The sequence below is a fragment of the Nannobrachium achirus genome, assembly GCF_963921795.1.
Source record: "Nannobrachium achirus genome assembly, chromosome: 2".
Classification (NCBI taxonomy): Eukaryota; Metazoa; Chordata; class Actinopteri; order Myctophiformes; family Myctophidae; genus Nannobrachium; species Nannobrachium achirus.
Genome location: NC_137811.1, coordinates 55,052,343 through 55,073,956, shown reverse-complemented (window position 1 = coordinate 55,073,956; position 21,614 = coordinate 55,052,343). Strand labels below are relative to the sequence as shown.

The window sequence follows — 21,614 nt, the reverse complement described above, 5'->3', positions numbered from 1 at the left end:
CTTCATGCTGCCTCCTGGCTCCACTGGATGGACCATGCAGACAGCTTCGGGGGTCCTGAGGAGCAGACCCTGAGTTCTGCCCCTGCAGCAGCTGAAGATGACTTGCTGGGAGGTGTGTGTCTAGCCGTCTGTCTCTTTCTTTCTTTCTCTGTCTCTCTCACCTTTGTGTTTTCGCGCACACATGCACGTAAACACAGACACACACACACACACACACACACACACACACACACACACACACACAGATACAAACACACACACACACACACACACACACACACACACACACACACACACACACACACACACACACACACACACACACACACACACACACACACACACACATTCACTTACTGTAAGTCTCACCCCTCCTTTTCTGCTGCTGCGCCGTCATGCAAAACTGCTGTTAAAGTTTAATGTTCTTTCCTAAAAGTCATTCTCCAAAAATACTCAGAAATCCATCGTCTGTTTTGGAAACCACTTCCTCTGCCTCTAGCTTTTCCTTTTATCACCGTATTTTATCACATTATGGAAATGCGATTGTGTTTGAAAAATGCCTCTCCGGCGAGGCTACAGTTGAATGTGGCATCGCAATTGTTTATGCTTTCTGTGCCTGCTCCAATTGTATCCAGGTTTGATATCTCCTAGCCTGCCAGCTACGGCAGCCCCAGCTCTTGCTCCGGCCCTGGCCCCCGCTGCGGCTCCAGCCCCGGTTCAGAATGACCTCCTGGAGTCTGGCTTTGATGCCTTGGGTCCCCTGCCTTCTCCCACACCCCCAGTACCCGCTGCAGTCGCAGCTGTGCCACTAGTACCAGCAGCAACAGACCCACCAGCGCCCTCTGGTGGTTTCGATGCTTCAAGTAGTAAGTGGATGATACTTTATAGTACATTTTGCTTTTAGGAGTCAATTTGTGGGATTTAGTGCAATATGGCCGTATGATCACCCCCCCCCCCCCTCCAGATAGTAGAAAACTATTATAGATTAGTACACGTCCAAATCCTTTTGCAATATGTTAAAGATTCAACTGACTGACGTTGAATGTAAGACAGAGGTATGAGAACATTTTGTCCACAGTTTCCTCCGTACTGAAGATGATTATTTTCAGGCCAGACTAAATTAATTCTCTGATCTGATTAAGGGCCGGTGGACCAGGGCAGTTGTAGATCAAAACATGTCAAATACAGTATACTCAAACATGACAAAAGCATGGCTTAGCTTATTTTAGCAAGGAGCGCATTTGTATCCGTCCTCACCATGCAGTTCAGAATGCATTTCTGTTTATAGTTGACAGTAAGTGATGGCAGGTCGTAGGTACTAGTATACATGGTGGCCAGAAGGGAGCTAGCCCTTGTTGCAGCGCTGCTGCTATTGCTGCTGCTGCTGCTGCTTTATATGTTGATCTTCTGCATGAGTGACACTGCCACGCAATACTGCCACGCACCGCTGCCACTGGCCTCTTTGCGTAACACAGAGGCCTTTACACTCCCCACCGCTGACGGCTTAACTCCTCCTCACTGCTTTGTCTTTGCTCTCAATTTCTCGCTCAATCTGTCTCTTTTTTCCCCCCTCCCCCTGTTTCTCATATGCACACACTGATGCTTTCTCTGCTCCCCCACACTCACCCTCATCCCTTTCTCTCCTCGTCATGACCCCCCCCCCCCCCCCCCCATATTCCCATTTTCTCTGCTGCCCACCTGTCCTCACAACCTTGCCCAAATCCATCTTCCACGTCCTGTTTCTTGCCCTCCTCCTTTCCTTCCTCCCCCTCTCTTCCCCCCACCCTGTCCTTTCATCTCTTATCTGCTGGGTCATTGCTTGCTGCTACTATGTATAATTGGTGAGTTCAACCCCCCACGGTGCATCGCAGCATGAGCAGTCCTCACTTCCCCCTCTAAAGTAAACGATTAAACTACGTACATACAGTGCGTCCCAGTTTTGCATGTTGCAACTATTTAAACTTAATTTTTTTTACAGTTTTTGTTGTGACCTTTATATTTCTATAATGCATCCTCCCTTTTTTGCAGCATCATGTCAAAATAGGTCAGTGTTTGAGTTCATGAAGTATGGACACATACACTGGGGTAACTCAACTGGGCACCACCACTGTAACTCTCTTCCAATATTGATTCCCTTATTGCTCCCGAGTGGTGCATGCAATCAATGCACGGCGAAGCTGTGGCGACATCAAGGCTAGATGGGTCCCCTGTCATCGTACAGTCTCGTCACACTTCTGCCCCCTTTGTGTTAGCATACAGTAGATTAAGGTATTATGGGTAGCCGGCGGTGTCTCTCTAACGGCCTGCCCCCCTCTCCCCTAAGTGTTCGATGGATTAGGCGACCTGATGATACCCGCCTTAACACCCCAGAGCACCGGGGGCAGCTCTACAGGCAGCACGGCAGGAAGCGCAGCAGTAGGCGGAGGCATGTCAGCCGCTCCACCCGCCACACCACCTCCTACCAAAACCATTGGAGGAGATCTGGACTCATCACTGGCTAACCTGATTGGAGGTAAATTTGGGGATATTATTAGTTGGAGGGGAAGCAAATGTTTTGATCAAATAGTTGCACAGATTGACGTTACATATTTTTTTTCTTCTTCTTCTTCTTTTTCAGATCTTGGAGTAAAAAAAAAGTAAGCTTGTGTGTTTCCTGTATGTCAGTAGAATAGATCTATAGAGTATAGACATGTGTGACATTTGTGTCCAACATACAGTACGTGACAGTATGAATAATAATACAATAATGTAAAGATCCATGTTAATTGTAACATAGTTTAAGTCCTTTCTCCAATTCTCCCATCTATGTTCCTTCTAGGGACACACAGAGTGAGAAGAAGCTAACAGGAGGTGCTAACTGGATGCCCACCGTTGCCCCCTCAAGCTGGGGTACACCTGGTGCCCCCATGGTAAGACAATTAACCCACCCTATTTTAAAGTTCCATAAAGGTTTGGCTTAAAAATGAATAAAACTGTTTAAATGCAAGTAATTGAACTGTTGTCTACTGCATGTCAACTAGGCCAGTGGTTCTCAACCTGTGGGTCGGGACCCCCAGGGGGGTCCCCAAATTATTTTGATGATTAACTTAATGTGCAACGTTGTTTTCCCACCAACAGTAAACAAACCAACACAAAGTTTAAGTGTATAGATAGAGGGTATCTGCACATTTCTAAAGTGACAATTTAAGGACCTTTTAATGCCTCTAAAATAACAAATATTAAACATTGGCCAAATTGTCAAATATTAGAGGTAGAAATTGTGAAAATAGCCGATCTACATGCTCACAAAGCCTCGCAATCTGCTATTTTCACAATAGAACCGTGTTATACAAAATGTTATGCCTCAACTCTTAGTGCTCGTCAGGTTAGGGGGGGAGTCTTTTTGGGGGCCGCAGCCTGAAAAGGTTGAGAACCACTGAACTAGGCTTTTTGTGGGCTCGCCTAAATCGAGCACACGTAAGTTATCTTCATTATTGCCAGACCCATGAAATGGGTAGGCCTACATAAGCAAATGTCGGTCTGTCCGGTTTTTCTCCATAGATGGTCATGATGATGACATGATGATGACATGAGGGAGGGATAGACCGACAGACAAAGCCTTCATGTCATCACAATGACATGAGGGAGGGACAGACCGACAGACAAAGCCTATAAAGGGACAGACAGCCTATAAATGTACCATTAAATTTATAGGCCCAGACAGACAGCCTATAAATGTACCATTAAATTTATAGGCCCAGAGGGTTGGCAGAACCGGGGTCTGGCACAACCAGGTTGACCTGGTCTAGTTTATTTATCAGTAAAGTTCTCCTCAAAATGACTTAATCTATCAGTCAAGTTATCTTCAAAATTACATAAGACACTGCCTTTGTACCGACAGTACAAAGGCAGGGCCCTTGAGGTGCAGCCAAGGGGTAGATCTTTGTGGCCATACATGGTGTTACATGTGAGCCCACACTGTTTCGTAGGAACAGTATTTCTAGTTACTATCCAAACCCACTCTATCCACACCATTACATTTAGATTGGATTGAGCCTGTTTGCTGAATATCCTTTACTTCCTCTGTTTAGGCTGGCACAGCACCCGGAGCGGCTCCCCCTGGTGGAGCCATGCTGCCACCAATGGGAGCGCAGTCTGGCTTTGGCATGGTAAGCTTACAGTATATACATCAGTAGTTCCTCATTCATTTTGGATTTTATCACAGAGATGCTACGCTGCTTACACTGAAGGGAGACATAAACAATGTGTCGGTTTTATGATCATGTGATTTTGTGATGAACAGCTGCTTAGCTTCTTAGGAAGATATGTATGCTAACCAGTGGTGTAAAGCAACTAGGCCTACAGAAAGTACATTTACTTAAGTACTGTACTTAAGTACAATTTGGTACAGGTATTTGTACTTTACTTGAGCATTTCCAATTTCCAATACTTTTTCTTCTATTCCACTACATCTCGGATCCAAATATTGTACTTTTACTCCACTACATTTATTTGAAAACTTTAGTTTCTAGTTACTTTGCAGATATAAATTATAATATTAAAGAACATACAATAACCACTTTAGCCCTATTTTATACCGTGGCTATTTGAAAATAGGACTTTTACTTGTAACAGTAAGTCAAATATGTGAGTACTTTTTCCACCACTGATGCTAAGCTTACGGCCACATCTTCCCTTTCCACCCCAGCCCCCCGCTACAGGCCCTGGAGCTCCCATGATGCCACCTATGATGGGGCAGCCGCTGATAGGGCAGCCCATGATTAGACCATCCTTCACTCCGCCCGGGGCTGCTGCAACGGGAGCACCAGTAATACATTACAGATATTAATCGCACGCACATACAGTACACATACAGTACCTAAGCATGTGTTTAGTGTGCAGTGAAAAGCTGTACTTTTGCATTTATAAATTCACCCATCTTACATTTTTCTTTAATTTCTTCATGAAATTACTGGGGAAAAAAGAAACCTTTGAATTTGACCCACAAACAGGTCTCGACCCAGTGTTTGGGAAACAGTGCATTAGAGCCTACTGTATATTAGAGCCTTAACCACCACATTGTGGTATATGTAAAGTGTTGTTCTCTTTCATTTTGCTGTTCCCAGCTGTCTCCAGGACCTGCCAGCCAAAGTCCCAAAAAGCCTAAAGACCCCCTGGCAGACCTCGACCTCAAGGATTTCTTATAATCCCACAGGTGGGTAATCACAAATATTACCACTTGTAGAAAGAACTTCATTGTTCACAAAGCAGGGAAACAAAACACATCAAATCCTTTGATATGTAGTCTGTCGGCTTTTGTCCTTACATACATTGATACAGCTGATACTTGTCTTTGTTATGAGTTATAATGTATCAAACACCGTATTCTTTAAAATAATAAACGGCTAATAATTTAGCCATTAAATACCTTGCTTTCTAAATCAAATGTTTCTTGAGGGATGAGTACAGGCCCTGTGCACAATATTGTGCATTCTTCAAAATGTGGGGATAGGCTTGTCTGGCCCACTGGCCATATACAGGTAGTATATAGACAACAAAAAGCAGGATGATTGTATTAACTTTAAAGTTGGAAAAGCTAATTTTCTGCTCTGCTCTGCTCTGCTCTGCTCTCTTCTCTCTTCATATAGCTGCTTTCTTTTCTGGAGCAAGACCCTCTCAGTGTTTGCCTGGTGGTTGTGAACAGCTCAGGATACCAGAGCGTCCCCTTCAGATATCCCACCTTAAAAGCCTCACTCTTCTCAACCCAATCCATCTCTACCACTCCCAGCTCTGTCCTTCCCCTGTGTGATGTTGTAGCACAAACTGTTAAGTGAACCATAGCGATATATATATACATATTTAAAAAACTAAAAACAAAAAAACAAGCGTGTGCTTATGTAGATGTATTGATCCTTTGTCTAAAAGAAAACCACACAAAAACCTGAGAAAAAAAGTCCACGGAAGTAAGTGAGAGAAAGGTGAAGGTGTATGTGTTTAGATTCTTGATTTCCAGTGTTGGCATTTGAGTTGAATGATGGATACTGTACGTTTTTGTCCTAAGCTCCACCCTCAACCCTTATTTGACCACGCCTCTTTCTAGAGCAGTGATTCCCAAACTTTTTAGCTGGAGACCCAAAAGAGACATTTTGTGTCTCCCCGGGACCCAAAGTTACAAAAAATATATATTATAATCACTTATGTCCTATTTCAGAAATAGTGAAAATAGCCAATCTACAAGCTCACAAAGCATCGCTATGGGACGTTTTGTGAGCTTGTAGATCTGCTATTTTCACTGGAAATGTTTAGATTTTCCTTTTAATTTGTGATTTTTCTTTTTTTTTTTTTACAATTGTTTGCCTTTTTTCCTTTTTGATAATCGTTTGACATAGCTAAGAGAAAATATAGGAAACATAAGAAGGGGGACATTTACATGCGACCAATAAAAATTGTTGCATAACCCAAAAGTGGTTTCCGAGCCATTGTTTGGGAAACACTGTTCTGAAGGGGGAGGGGCTTTTCTCCTGCCCTAGTCGGACTGGTAAGTGAAGTGGCTTCTGTTTGTTTTTTGAGAAAACAAAACGTGAAATGTGTCATTTACAGATGGTCCTATCTTGATGTACATATTTCTCTGGCAAATCCGAGGATTATGTCTCTATTCTGTATGTATGTTGAAGAGAAATATAAATGTGAATCCAATATGAAACTGTAAGAAGTCGTGTGAGCGATATGTTAATTCCCATCATCATTTGAAAGTGTTTGGAAACAAATGATTACTGTTATATGATTGATATAATGTATAGGAACATATGTGGGCCTCTGAATAATCACAGATCATCAAGTGATCGCTTTCTTTTTTAATCGTGAGTAGTTTTTCTAAAAAAGTTTTTTTAATTTTTTTATTTTTGTTGGTGCATCTTGTCCAGCATTGTTCATATGGTTGTTTTTTCCTTTAGAAACATTCTCTAATGTGGTGTTGATATTCACCGTCATATCTGATTACGTATATTTTCAGAGGAAACCTGTTGTTCAGGCGAATCTATACTTTGTCACACAAGTGTTGCTTGACAAAAATGACATATTTTCAACTGGAAGGTTTCACGTTTTAATTGAATACGTGACATCACTTACTGTATATAAGTTAGCCTTTATTCATTGCAGAGATGAATTCAAACAGTCTTAGCATATTATGACTTAACATAAGTGTGTACAGACGTCTACCTGCTATTTTAACTTTTTCCCTATGGATCTATCTCTGCCAAGCTCTCCTTTGTTTGATTTTCATTGTTACCTGTGATTTCTTCATTACTGTCACCAGTTCAGTGTCGATAGGGTATCAATAGGGTTATTTTTGTATTTAAGGAATTCAAGGAAACAGAAGAGATTCCTTTGCCATTCACATTTCTTTGTTCTTAATTTGATCATGTTGACCCCCTTAGAACCATTGTTGATGAAACAGTGATGTTGTACAGTATGTTGCCGCACAAGAAGGGCTTGGAACTGAGGCTGTTTACCCAGAGAAGGTACGCTGTTAAACAGCGTGCCTTCTACCCAAGGGCAGCATCTTTACATCAAGTTAATTAATAATAATTAAATTATCTTGTTGCTAAGATGCAATTTAGTAAAGCTCACCCATGACTCTGTAGGCAGCCTTGTATAACCATTGACCCCAGTAATGTGCTGTAAACCCCCAGATACTATAAAGGATATTCGGTGTGTGTGTTGTTGTCATCTCAATAAAATGTTTTGGCAATCGTGAAGGGGTAAAAAATGGTTGGAAGATATTTTTTTCATGACTGAGTTAAAATTGTATTTTGATTAGTTTTTAATTGCTTTTATTTACAATGGCCCTTCCCAGTGCATGCCTGCCCTTTGAGATGCAATAAACTCAATGACGGATTGAATCGCTAGTAAATGCTCTCCTTTTTCTCAACCATTCACAAACAACCAGACACATCCTCACAATGTTCTCTTCTTATCAGGGAAATGCTGGGCCCCTGATTCAGCCCCGGAAAAAAGAGTTGGAGAGGCCCTCATTGCGCGCTATAGAGAGAGATCTCTCTCTATAGCACTGCTGCTACTCAAAGATTTGTGACAAAGTGACAATCCAGTGGGCCAATTACATGAGTTATATTTCGTCGTTGTCGGGTGGAAACCTTGTATGTCCAAAACCGTTTGTTTTGTATTTATCATTTTAAAAATGATTTAAACTAGTGAAAACAGCCGATCTACAAGCACACACCGCCTCGCACCGCGAGGCATTGTGTGCTTGTAGATCTGCTGTTTTCAATACTTTTGTGCGACGGCCTTGAATGATGAAGCAGGGCTTTGCTTTGCGAAAAGATTTACTAATCTGAAATTTGGAGATACAAGGTTTCTGCCCGACAGTGACGATTTACATTGTTGGCTTTTCTTCCTAATGGCCGGTCTGAACCGGCCGTTCGGGAGTTGTTCCGCTTTAACCAATGGCCAGCATGTCCCTGCTTCTTATCCTCTCAATGGTGGTCTGAAGGCTGCTTTGGTGGAAACACATCTAAATCACTCTACGTGTACATGACAAATACAGAGATAATCCCATAAGACTCTACCAGATATTTAAAAGTTTTGGAGTACAATCATAACAGGCACACACATACAAGTAGTAATCTTGGTTTTAATGGTTGGTTGTTTTCAATCCGCATTATTAATCTAATGTATTTATTGTGTCAAACAATAGGACGTTCATAGGAATTGTGGCACATGAGAAACAAGAATAATAAAAAATACAACACCTCAAACTTGAAATGACATTACACAGTATTGTGGCTTCTTTTTTCTTTTGTCATCACTATACTCCTAGAATTTCAGGAATCTATATTGCTCAAGTAAGTTTTTAATCTGTTAGTCCCATTATCAAACCCCGGTATGTAGCCACACATTAAATACATAGTTACAGTTCTAGGCTATCAAAATATATTCTGAGAAGTCTTCCCAAAAAAAAAAGTGTACAATTTATTAAATTAGCACCAAGTCTCTGGATAAGCACCAATATAATTATGTGCATAACAATGAAACCACATTTCACTGCATTGCAAGAAAAGACAAAGGATGATGGTAGAACTCTGAATCTCTGAAAAAGAATCTGATATCCAGGATCGATCAGGACCCTTTCACTAGAGAGAGGATAAAGTTATAAAAGGGAGGGGACAGTATATGAAATTGAAACATCTAGATATACACAATGCAACACCAGCAATTTTATTTAGAAAATGTTCTTAAAAACAGGCATCATTTCAATGTCCCTAAATGGTTTAATCGTAAGAAAAATATATTTATTTTTCCCGGGTCTTTTGTCAAGGCCAATGCACAATTGTTTTCTTTTTACAAACACAGTGGAGATCAATGTGTCAATGTCTCTCCGTACAAAACCTGGCCGGATTAAAAGTATAATGTAACAAGGCTTCGTTCAGAAACAGTGACACAATTCGATATACACCTTAAACAATGTATCCAAATTGGTCAAATCAAAAACAAATCTCTCGGTCTGAACAAAGCCACAGACCTGGAGGATCTGTAAATACATAATCATGATAGTCAATATTTCTCTAAGAGTGTTTTAATTTTTTAGCAAATAAATTACAAGAGCTGAAAAGCCACAGTTCTCTTTTATCTGTTGACAAAATCCTGTTGGTGTCAACATGAGTCTGTATAAATGTGTGTGTGTGTGTGTGTGTGTGTGTGTGTGTGTGTGTGTGTGTGTGTGTGTGTGTGTGTGTGTGTGTGTGTGTGTGTGTGTGTGTGTGCGTGCGTGCGTGTGTGTGTGTGTGTAGTACGCATGCCATGTATGTATGTAGAATGCATGTGTGTGCTAGGCTGTCACACCACTGGGAGGCACAGGAGGTAACAGAGGCAGGCAGAGAAGAGGCAGTCAGCGGGCCCCTGGTTGGTCATGGGAGAGTGTTTAGGTTAGGGGACTAGGTTTGGGGAGGTGGGAGATGAAGGAGTCTTTTGGTTTAAGGGAAGTGGGTGTGGTGTTTTCAGGCCACCCGGCACTCACTGGAGTCCCCGTGGACCCAGTAGCAGATCTGGGCATACTTGAGCGGCGTTATTCTCACCGCCACGTTGTAATCCTGCTGCATACCGTTCCCGCTAACATCCACCCACTGGTGGCCTGAGAAAATGCCAATGATCTTCCTCTTCCACTTCTTCTTGCCGGGCTCTTTGAGGCGGATGTAAACCCCTGAGCCGCTGGACCCAGGCTTGGCGTCGCAGTACTGGTAAAGAAGGTCGGTGGACTCCTCTGAGACGGAGCAGAAGCGGTACACTAAATTGCCAGGCCGGTCGTCATCAAAGCCAGAGAAGTGGATCCTGCCAGCTGGCAGCTTCTTCACCGAGGGAATGACGCCCAGGTCCATGTGCTTGACCTTCTGCGCTTTCTTCAGCTCCAGAATGGCGTAATCGTAATCCGCAGCCACGCCGTCGGTCACACCTTTGAACCAGCCCTTGGGAACTTGAGTCTGCTTGACCCTGGTCCACCTGAAGGAAGGCTTCTCCGATTCCACACTGCGCCGACTGCGGCTCTTTCTGCCTTTCCCTTTGCCTTTGCGTTCTCCTTTCCCACCATTCTCTTCTTTTTCCTCCACCTCCACCTCCTCCTTATCTCTCTCTCCCTTTCTCCCTTTTTTGCCTTTCCCTCGCCCTCCTCTCCCTTTGCCTCCTTTCCCTCGCCTGGACTTCTCCTTCAGGACGCCGACACGCAACTTTTGTGCCCCGTGCAGATAATCCCGTCCATCATGGATGCAGTGGGCGGCTGTCAGCACATGTTTGGGGGACACCAGAACCCCCGAGCAGCCGGTGGAGATCTTGACAGACGTGGAGAAGGGGTACTTGGTGGAGAACTGCTTGTCAGAGATGGTGAAGCGTGTGTCAGTGCCGTACACCTCCCGTTTGCGGCGGGAGCTGGAGTTGAAGTTTGGGGACCAGCTGGTGACTTCACTGAGGCCCTGGACTGATACGGAGGTAAGCGTGCGCGATCCATTCTCGTACACCGTCTCGTAGGACAGGAACTGCTCCAGGTCTTTCAGGGACGGAGCAGGGAGGTGGCGCTGGCACTCGATTCCACAGGTGCCACTCAGCTCTGCCTGAGGCTGGGCTGAGAAGCTGGGGCTGCTCAGAGGTACGGTGCGCCTGTTCCTCACCAAAGGGACCTTCCACTGCGGCCATGTGTACTCATCGTCAACCGAAGCCTCCTCTGCCGCTACAGCCACCACCATGGCCAGCACCGTCACTGGGAGCAGGACACACAGGGGTACAGGGCCCATTATTAAGGTGGGCCTGGCTCTGAAACACAAGAGAGAGAGAGAGATACTGAGGCATGGTACAATGTACACTGTAATGTAGATACTTTCATTTAATTTGCTGTTGAAGTCTAGGTAAGGGCCAAACATAGCTCCAGTTAAGTCCACAGGGGGGCAATATAGACCACAGATTTTAGAACCCTCTTGGACACACTGAGTCAAGACAGCATAGTGGATTCGGTACAACTTGCTGTAAAGTTTCACAGTGCTCTGTCATTCCACAAGAACTCGAAAGTTATGCAAAGCAGCATGTTTCAACCACAAAACAAAATGCACAAGTTTGCAGAAAGTACAGGAAGCCTACCATTTTTGTTAAGGCTGAACTTGGGATTTAGGCTATGAGAAAAGAAAAAAGGGGAAAAAATCTTAAGGTATTTCTCTTGAGGTGATAGATACAGTATGCTCGCTCTGTGGTTGAAAGTAGATTTAATGTCTGTGAGCGTGGCTGGAGGCTGTGGGCAGTGGATGAACCTTGACGCTGTGCCTCGGCTGAGACAGTGGCTTGGAGGTTTGCCACAATGGTTAACCTTCCCTCCCAGTAATGACCATATCTGGTTTCCCCAACCCGGCTGCTCCTTCTCTGAGGGCACACATGACATCACATGTCAAGACTGCAAGCTGCTGCCAGAACACAGTTGTGATGTGTGCTTCTTGAAGTGTTGTGTTGCTAATGATCCCGATAGCCCTACACAGGAAATTGGAATCTGGTATATGCCTACATTTTTGATGTATTCAGCAGCAGACCATCACTTTACCGCAGAGAAGATGATCATTATTTTGTCAGCAGTGCTGTAGCGGAAGAGTCTCACAGTCACATCCAAGCACAACCAGAGAAAGACATTTGGAGGTTGAGGAGCAAAGCAGAAGGCTGATTTCAAACAGAAGCATCGAGTGAAAAGCCACAGTATATTAATTCATCCTGATTGTTGTTGGAGTTCAAATGATCTGTGACAGGAGGCCCAGCATCTGGGGCATTTGGCCAGGTTAATGGTGCATTCCCCACCAATTTGATGTTAGTGTAGCGTGAAAATGAGAGGATGCCAGCTGCAACGGGCACTTCCCAAAGGACACAGGCGATGCAAAACAATTCCTGTGCTATATGAATAAAAGCACTGCATGCATGGCCCCCCACGCTTCTCCAAGTCACTCACAGTGATTTTGTCACAGGAGGTCAGAGAGTCAGTAGAGCAGCATAGCACTGCAGCCAACTGCCCTGGCCTATAACCATTCTGTCTCCAATAACAGTGGTCTTCATCAAACTAGTCAGAACCAGACTATAATAAATAAATGCAGGCCCAGAGAAGCTATAAAACTGTCCCTATAAAACAAGAATACAAAAGTTTCAAACCCACACTTCTGGCCCAACTTCACGCTTCCCCCCACACTGACGCATAGCGTACATTCAGCAGAAATGTAATCACTCAGGACAGAGTGGAAACTGATATGCTGCCATTAGAATTTTGGTTACAGACACCTCTCATTTCAACTAAATCAGAGGTGGAAAAAGTACTCAAATGTTTTACTTAAGTAAAATGATCAATATTGCAGTGTAGAAATACTCTGTGACAAGAATAATTCCGGAATTCAAAATGTACTTAATAAGTGACAGTACAAAAGTATTGGCATCAAAATGTAGCCTACTTAAAGTAGCAAAGTAAAAGTACTCGTTATGCAGAATGTCCCATTTCAAGTTTTCAAATGTATAAAAGTCTTGAAAATAGCAGATCTACAAGCTCACTGCATCACGAGGCATTGTGAACTTGTAGATCGGCTATATTTTCATATGGCTGAAATGTATAAAGGGCTGAAGTGGTTAATGTATGTTTTGTGATAGGCTAATAATCAATCTACTATATAACTAGTAACTTAAGTTTTTAAATGATTGTAGTGGAGTAAAAGTAGCCTATACAGTATTTGAATCCGAGATATAGTGGAGTAGAACTAAAAGTAGGCCTATTGGAATTTGGTAATACTCAAGTAAAGTAAGTAGGCTAGGACTGTAAATGTAGCCTACTTAGTTACTTTACACCCCTGAACGAAATTTCCATGACTGCAGAGTTAAAAAGAGAGAGTGAGAGAGAGAGAGAGAGAGAGAGAGAGAGAGAGAGAGAGAGAGAGAGAGAGAGAGAGAGAGAGAAAACTCAGCGCGCACGCCGTTCGTGCGCCCTCTCCATTCAGCATCCCAGCCAATCTCAACTCCAAAAGAAGCTGTCGCGCTGGAACGGAAAGCCACCAAAAGATGGCGCTATCCTCATCATACATAGGCTAGCTAACCTACTTCCATGGGTCCTTTGAGAGAGATGTACCCAAATGCCGAATCTCTAATTGAACTTCGTTTATTGGAAATGGATGATTTCATCCAATTTGAAATATTTTCTCTAGGCCTAGGCCTACAAAGTCTTATCCTGTCAAAACATTAGGCCAATATATAGAATTGTCACAATTCAAGCCTATTTGTTTGAGATAATTAGCTTTGAAAAATAATAAAAATAAAAATAAAAGTTTGTTTCATATGCCTATAATGGAATGTCTAAAACCTTTTTTTCTTCTCCCCAAAAACATAATCACTCCAATATAGTCTTCAACCAAATCAGCCCCTGATATAGCAGTGGAAACAATACATCCATTGAGATAAACTAAATATAATCTAGTGAATGAAGTCAGTTAATAAATATTTAAACAATCCTAATTGATATTATGATCTAATTGAATGAAGTTGGTTAAAAAATGGGAGAAAAATAAAGAAGACTTGTTTCAAGACTAATTTTTTTGCACCAGAATTAATCAAAAATAACCAGGCCTAAAAGAAAATGAAAACATTAGTAGACTAAAAACGGAATGCTCTTATGATGAAATCGCCTATTTTGGGGGGAAATCCTAGAACATCCGACAAAAAAAAAAAAATATTAAAACACATGAAAATCTCAGAATATCTATAATTCTCAGTTTTTAAAATATGATAAATGAGTCATACCTGCTTGCATTCGATTGACGTGTATGCCAAATCCGCAAAGTATTGTTTTCTTCTTTAAATATATAAATATGATCCCTCTTTTCCCAAAAAACAAAATGCTATTGCATCTCAGTCAGTCGTCCTGTTATCAGTCGGTGATACTTTCCCTCTCCTCATTGCATTTGCAAGAGGCTGCGAGCAGTCTCCGACCGCTCCGCGCGGGCTGCACTTGATGCAAGGGAAGGGAGGGGGAAAGAAAAAGTCTGAAAAGGCCTTTTTTTTTTCTACACTCGCGACAAAAGCTGTTCACATTATGGGTGGGACCAAACGATTTAACCAAACGCTGAATTGAAGTGAAGTCAGTCGCCTATTCAGCAGTGCAGCCGCCCGCAGCCCCAGTCGGGGAGGTGAGATGATGCATGCCACAGACCATGAGAAAAATCCCAATGTTAAAGTGTCGTTTGTGCTCCAGTCAGAGTAAATGGCACTTTCAGTGGACTGTGAACGAATTGGTTCCACGGGCTCCACAATAGCTCCTGCTGGGCAGTCCACTGTCAGCCATGAGTCTCAACATCTGCAGTACTTTTATGTTTAGTGCTCAATGAAGTGGTAAACACATTTAGCAGGGGGCATAGTGCAGTGGGAGCCCTGGTTTGACAGCAGCACATGGGAAAAGAAAAACAAATGAGTCATGCAGTGAGTGCATTTTGAGTGTAGAAGGACACAATCAGTCATACAAATTCTTCAATGATAAAAGCATATTAGCTAAAGTTGATTTGTATCTGCATAACAAGACCAAGAGTCTAAAAGTCATGCTAGCACCCCCTAAAGGCAGTGCTGCTATTACACCCAACTGGATACTTATTGGGTCAAAGTGTGGCACTAGAGGAATGGTCATGGGGTCGCCAAAATCAGTCAGTCAGCTTTGTGGATTGTGCAAAGTAGAGGGTAGCATATTGGGTCCAAATGATTAGAATTTATCCGACTGGGACTAGTCCCGAACTGGACCTAATGCACATTTATGCTAATTTATAGCCATCTGTGAGGGTCACCTTCCCCCGCTCCAGTGGAGCCTCAGGAGGGGAGGTGTCAGACACAGACAGAGCAAGTTGAGACAGGAGTGCACTCTGAGTTGCAGACAGACTATTTTCACTGACTTTCTTACTGTCCCTGACAACGTTCCACTTCCAAATTCCCGGTGGCTTTTGTTTGCGTTTCACTCCACTAAAGAAAACCTCCATGCTATTCACTAGGCGGTTCACGCAGATTACGATTTTGCACTCGAGATTGGCTGCGTTTGAATCGTCTCTTAACATTAATCGTGGCTCATTCAATATACAAGAACAGACACTTTTAGAGCGTAACTTCAACGCATATTTCTCATTTTAAAACCGAAGTTCAAAGAGTTTCATATTGAAAAAATACGTCCATACCCATACGGGTCCATCCATTTCAGGTGGCAATTGTAATGGATCCGACCTGTATAAGGGATACTTTGGTGCGTATATATATATATATATATATATATATACAGTATGTACACACACACACACACACACACACACACACACACACACACACATATATATATATATATATATATATATATGTCACGGTTAGATAGAGAAACAGTCAGATCGAAAAACGGAGCACTCGTCGTGCGGCGCGGGGCGGAACAAGCGGTCGCTTTGAACCACAACAACGTAGCGTCGGCAGGAATGATAGCGCCTCACCCCACGGAGGTTAGGGTTAGGGTTAGGGTTAGGGTTAGGCATAGTTTTACTGAGGTTAAGGTTAGGGTTAGGGTTAAGCCCTTTGCACACAAGACAGTTGCGTTTTTTTCGTTTGCGGCATGAATAAAACGCATTGGATTTGGTGTGCAATGCTGTGCGGAATCGGCGCTGCGGATCCAAAAAGGAGTCGTAAAAGGAGTGATGAGTTTTTTACCGCATGCGACAAGACGCACAAATCGAACTGGTTTCGATCGAGAAAAAAACGCACGGCGGCAGCCACTCGTCGCACGGCTAATTCGGAGCCGGTGTGCATGAGGTCATAGAGAATCATTGTTTTCTATTCAAAAAATTATATTGTCCGTTTTATCCGTGCGGTTAAACGCGCCTGTGTGCAAAGGGCTTTAGAGTAAGGCATAGTAAGCTAATGGCTAAACACTGCCGAGCTAGGCTAGTAAATAAAGAAAGAGAGTCGCAAACGAGTGACGTCAGCGCCTACACTAGTGAATGGCTGTTGTCGCCATCTGGTGGTGATTGGTGTGTGGTGAACGACAAAACAAGCGCTCTTACCATGATCTGACTGAGTTACCCAAACTGACTGTAACATATATATATATATACAGTATATTGTCTCGTTGTTTTTGGGAGTGATCGGTGCTGTCTGTATGCGGGACCAATTAGCCAATGGGGGAGCAGCATTGGCACAATTAGTCAATGAGGGAGCAGGGCCTTTGAACTCAACCTGCCTGTATTTGGCAGCAATTAGCCAATGAGGGCGCAGGTCCTTTAGCCAATGAGGGAGCAACGCTCTCTTGGTGATGTCACCACCAACCAACAAGTGTTGTCATATATCCACATTCCCACAGACAACACAGATGGCTAATTGGTGACAACACTGCTCCCTCATTGGCTAATTGGTGCCACATACATAGCACCAATCACCCTTACTTGCGCTCTCTGCTGGCGCACAAGTAGATCATATTTGGCTACGAGTGCACAGGAGGCAAGTTGGCACCTTGACAGAGTGACAATGTGATGTATAGGGCAGAATGCCATTGAGAAAGACTGAGTCTGAAGACAAGTGAGTAGCCTACATTATTGTGTTTTGTCTGCACATTATGCAAGGTCAGGAAGACCAAACAAGGGCCCCTGGCAGACAGAGCTGGATGCCATGGAGACTGGTCTCAGAGAGCCACAGAAATGCCTGGAAAGTATGTGTGAAATCGGGGCAAAGAAAAGTGAGGGTTAGGGTTAAGAAGTGTCATAATACAACCAGGATTCCAGGATGATGGGATGGATTAGACTGTGTGTCATTTGGGATTTCAAGCTGATGCGTATGCAATCGACTCTGTCACTCACCTTGAGCCACAGCAGGCTCCACACACCCACTGTACTGATTTCAACACAGACGCTGGCCTGATTCAACTGTGTGTGTGTGCGTGTGTGCACGCGAGGCGTTGTATGCTTGTACAGCTATTTTCACTTTCCACCCGACAACAACGATAAGCAACACTCAGCTGTCTGTAACCAGGCCAGGTAAAGGAAACCTTCTCAGTCCCTCCTCACTGTCCATCACAGTAGGTGTGGTGTGTTATCCTCTTTCAGATTCAGTATTGATCACAGTTGTGGTCTGCACTGCATCGTCTCCCGTGCTCCCCTCTGAGGCTGGCCCCATCCCAACACAATAACAACCTGTGACTGTTGGTATGGCAACCCTGACACAGCCAGACAAAGGAACACAGTAGCCATTCCTGTTTTCAGTTAAGTTCAAGGTCAAAGGTTGCCAACGTGGTGTGAAAAGTGCAACAGAGAGAGAGTGAGGTAGGGGGAGAGAGAGAGAGAGCGGCCTCTAGATTTCCAACTCTGCAACTTCCAAATAGAAAAGCTATGAGTGACATTTCTGGTTATGGTTGTATGCAGGGTGGATAGAAGGGCTTTTGTGCCAGGCGTTAACACCCTCACAGGAAGTGCTCCCTTTTGAGAGCTGCATGTGAGTTGAGGGGAGATAGTTGGGGATACTCAGTTTCAAGGAATTTCAGCTGTGGCGTTTGAATGTAGAGACCTCTCCCAGTAAATCAAGATGATGATGCTCTTCTAAGGGCCGAATTCTATTATCCCTGAACAACCAGCTGCGCTTTATGACCTGCATTCAGTAGATCAAGGTGCCACATTAAAATCTTTATTTTGGATGCTCCCAGTGATTTACATCCTTTACTTAATGTGAGAAAAGTGGAGTGGAATGAACCATGGCAGTGCTAAGTTACCTGATTTGTGTGGTCACAAATTTCACAGACTACAAAGCGTATTTCTAATAACAGAGCAGTGAAACTCTATCTGTGTCAGCTAAGGTCGGGGAGCGCCTCCAAACACTTTTGCTGTACATAGCAGTATACATTAAAGGAAGCCTACTGCTTTTGGCAGGCTGGACTAATAAACCAACCCAGAGGGGTCTAATGACCCAGAGCTCACTTCCACACACTTTATTTTGACAACTGAATGGTCTTTTAGCTTGGCTCCATACTAAACAGACCACCATTGATAAGATAGGACTCTCTACCACTCTCTCTCTCTCTCTAACACGCACACATATGAACCGTTTTGGGACAGTTGTTAATAAGGTCACGTTTAGATCCACATACAGTATATAACCTTTTACAAAAATAAATAAGGTTGGCTTTCCAACTCTCAGGCTGTCGTAATATTGATGAAAGGCTGACTCTAAACACATCCATTTATGCTATTCATCCTGTACATGTATCCTCAAGCAAACACAAACCTCCTCGAAGGGGTTGTGTGAAAAAGGTGGACTCCAGTTTGTCGTCCTGCCGGGCAAACCTTCCAGGAATTAAAACCTGTATACTGGATAAAACGCTGTTATCCTGCTTTGAGAGTCGGTGCGTGTGCGGCCTCACGTTTACTCTGACCACCTACATGTATAATTCCTTCCTTCAATAAAGATGAGGGAAAAAAAACATTCCACATCACAGGCCTGTACGCACCTGAAACATCCACCAAGTATGTCCCTATAATCCCTATGAATATCTCCATTGAAAAAACAAACCTACTCTACATGTAGAAAACAGAGTGGCTGCTCCCTCACCTATTACTGAGCCTACTGTTTGGACACCTGAGATCTCGAACCACTTTGATTGATGAGCTCGTAATTCGCACTCAGGTACAGTAATCATAACTTCAGAAGGCCTGCAGCCCCTTTCAGGAAGAAGGCATTGAGCAGCCTGGCCACAAAAATGCGTGACTAAAAATAGGATGCCTTTGGTCCTCACTGCTATGAGGGTCTCACAGGGACCTCTCTCTCAAATACACTGATTTCATTCTGCCACGTAGAACACTGGTTCCCAAACACTGGGTCGGGACCCATTTGTGGGTCGCGGACACATTTGTATGCAGGGTCCCTTAATTTTTAGTTTCCTACATTTTGTTTTTAATTATTATTATTATTTCAAAACATTTAAAAAGAAAGAAACATTCCCAAAATAGCTAAGATTTTCATGAAGATTCTTTTAATTAATAAATAAATGAAAAATCTAAGAAATTCCATGATTTAGAAAACAAATGTCGTCTAAGAAGTAGTGAAAATGGTCGATCTACAAGCTCTCAATGTGGTGCGAAGCAGTGCGTTGTGAGCTTATAGAACTGCTGTTTTCCCTAGTTTGGGTCCAGGGCAAACATCGAATTTCTCTTTTGGGTCTCGAGCTAAAACGTTTGGGAACCACTGAACATGCATTGCCGTTGCTTGGATGGATTACTACGCATTATTTTCTGCTTTAACTATACTGCCCTACAAAGGCAGAGTGCAGTAACTACATTTTGGGACACACCGACTTATTTGTGTCGCCCAACGGACAAATTGGCCTTCATGATATTGGGGGATGAACAATTACCTCAAGAACAGATGTACAATCAGTGTAATATCACTTTTATATCTGTATCTCATTTGGCTGATCAGCTGTAACACTTTTAAACCCATTTTTTGGTGAAATTCGAAAACGTAGTTACTGCACTCTGCCTTTGTAGGGCAGTATAGCAGATATACTTTTTCATGTGAAGGACCCCCAAAATGATATGTATTTGGCCACAGACCCCAATCTCAAAATATTTTTTTCCAGGGATCCCCCAGAAGCAAAATTTGAGTTAGAAATGTTCGCTTAAAAAATACACATATTCACGACTCGGTGCCGCGCTGTGAGCTTGTATATTTGCTATTTTTCAATAGCTAAAGTATAAATTAATTAATGCCCCTATTGGGCGGTTACACCCCGCCACTCCGACATGTCTTCTTTCCGACATGTCTCCATTCCGACACTAACCCTATCTCTAACCCTTACCCTAAACTTAACCCCTATGGAAGTGTCGCCACTCCGACAATAAGAAGTCAATTTCGGAGTGGCGACATGTCGGAATGGAGAGCGACACCCACCTTGGGCCCTTGTAACTCAGTCCCACTTACCCCCCCTTGTGACACCCCTGCCCCATTCACTTGGGAATGTATCAAGAAACGTCCTCCCTCCACATCTGACCAGTGTCAAAACATCCAGCGCTGTTGAGAAGTTGGGGCTTGAAAACAGGATGCAAAACAAACATGATCTCAGTGCTGCACACAAAGCCCAGCCCTAGCATACACAAGCCTTTATCTGTTATCATGGTAATAATGTGTACACACACCAGACAGACCAATGTTTGGGGCAAAAGTTTGCACAAGCAGGAGACTGACATGAAATCGGTTCCTCCACTTAACAATAACAGTCCACAAAACTTAACCTGTATCTCTCTCAGAAAGTACACAGTATACATACAGTGACCATACCAGCAAGGCTTGGTTGGCTATACCATGTAAGTGAAACCAACAATTCATGTCGATTCTTTAGCTGAGGTTATGAGAGATCCGGATGATGTGTCCTTGCTGGAATTAAATTGTTTATACATGCTGAGACAAACAAAGTGAAACGTGACAGTTAGTCCTGACAAGCCTCTTGTTTATAGAGAGGATTTGGACTGGGGTGGTGTTTTCATTGAGCAGTGTGCCGCCAGGATTCAGGACATGATGCGAGTGCAATTCAATGATTCGTTACAATCCATGCTCAATGTTCAGTTTCAATTGTAACCAGTTTCAATCTGGCATCCCTATTTGGGGATTTTCATTAAAGGGTAAAATCTTAAAAAATGTTCAATCATTTTTTACAATTATTTTTTAAAATGTATAAAAGTAGCCAATTCTACAATCTATCACTATTCGACATACCTGTACAACAAACTAAATAATAGTAATATAACAAGTGGTTAATTCCACACTCATGTCAGGTTCAGGTCAAGAAACATACACCCACAATAATCCACAGCTAACATACAACATACAAAGCCACCACGGGTGTTCATGCATTCCTTCATACACTCGCCTAAACACACTGCATACCCCCACACACAAACAAAACATCAATACACATCCAAGGATTTACTAGATTGGAATGGATATGTAGAGCTTCAGAATGAAAGAGGAGGGGAAAGAGAGAGTGAGATATATTCCATGAGGTCAGAAAGGTTACATAAACACACTGTGACCAGGTTAACCCACAAATCATCGGCCTCCTTTCTGCAGAAGAA

General features: G+C 43.1%; 2 protein-coding genes across 2 annotated transcripts; one reads left to right on the top strand and one right to left on the bottom strand.

The window, feature by feature from the left end:
- Positions 1–27: 27 nt before the first annotated feature.
- Positions 28–5,186, top strand: LOC308308184 (uncharacterized protein; the record flags this gene model as incomplete). Its single annotated transcript, XM_080753548.1, has 8 exons — positions 28–112; positions 636–863; positions 2,324–2,512; positions 2,618–2,636; positions 2,819–2,909; positions 4,071–4,148; positions 4,688–4,807; positions 5,106–5,186. The coding sequence occupies 8 exons, from the start codon at positions 28–30 to the stop codon at positions 5,184–5,186; spliced, it is 891 nt and encodes a 296-aa protein (XP_080609674.1).
- Positions 5,187–8,733: 3,547 nt separating this feature from the next.
- prss35 (serine protease 35) lies at positions 8,734–14,758 on the bottom strand. Its single transcript, XM_080746302.1, has 2 exons — positions 14,287–14,758; positions 8,734–11,295 (listed from the first exon to the last, which is right to left on the bottom strand). The coding sequence occupies exon 2, from the start codon at positions 11,274–11,276 to the stop codon at positions 9,993–9,995; it is 1,284 nt and encodes a 427-aa protein (XP_080602428.1). The 5' UTR covers positions 11,277–11,295; positions 14,287–14,758; the 3' UTR covers positions 8,734–9,992.
- Positions 14,759–21,614: the final 6,856 nt, after the last annotated feature.

Bases quoted from the DNA above. Each gene is read 5' to 3' on its own strand.
- prss35 (XM_080746302.1), bottom strand. From the start codon at position 11,276: ATGGGCCCTGTACCCCTGTGTGTCCTGCTCCCAGTGACGGTGCTGGCC.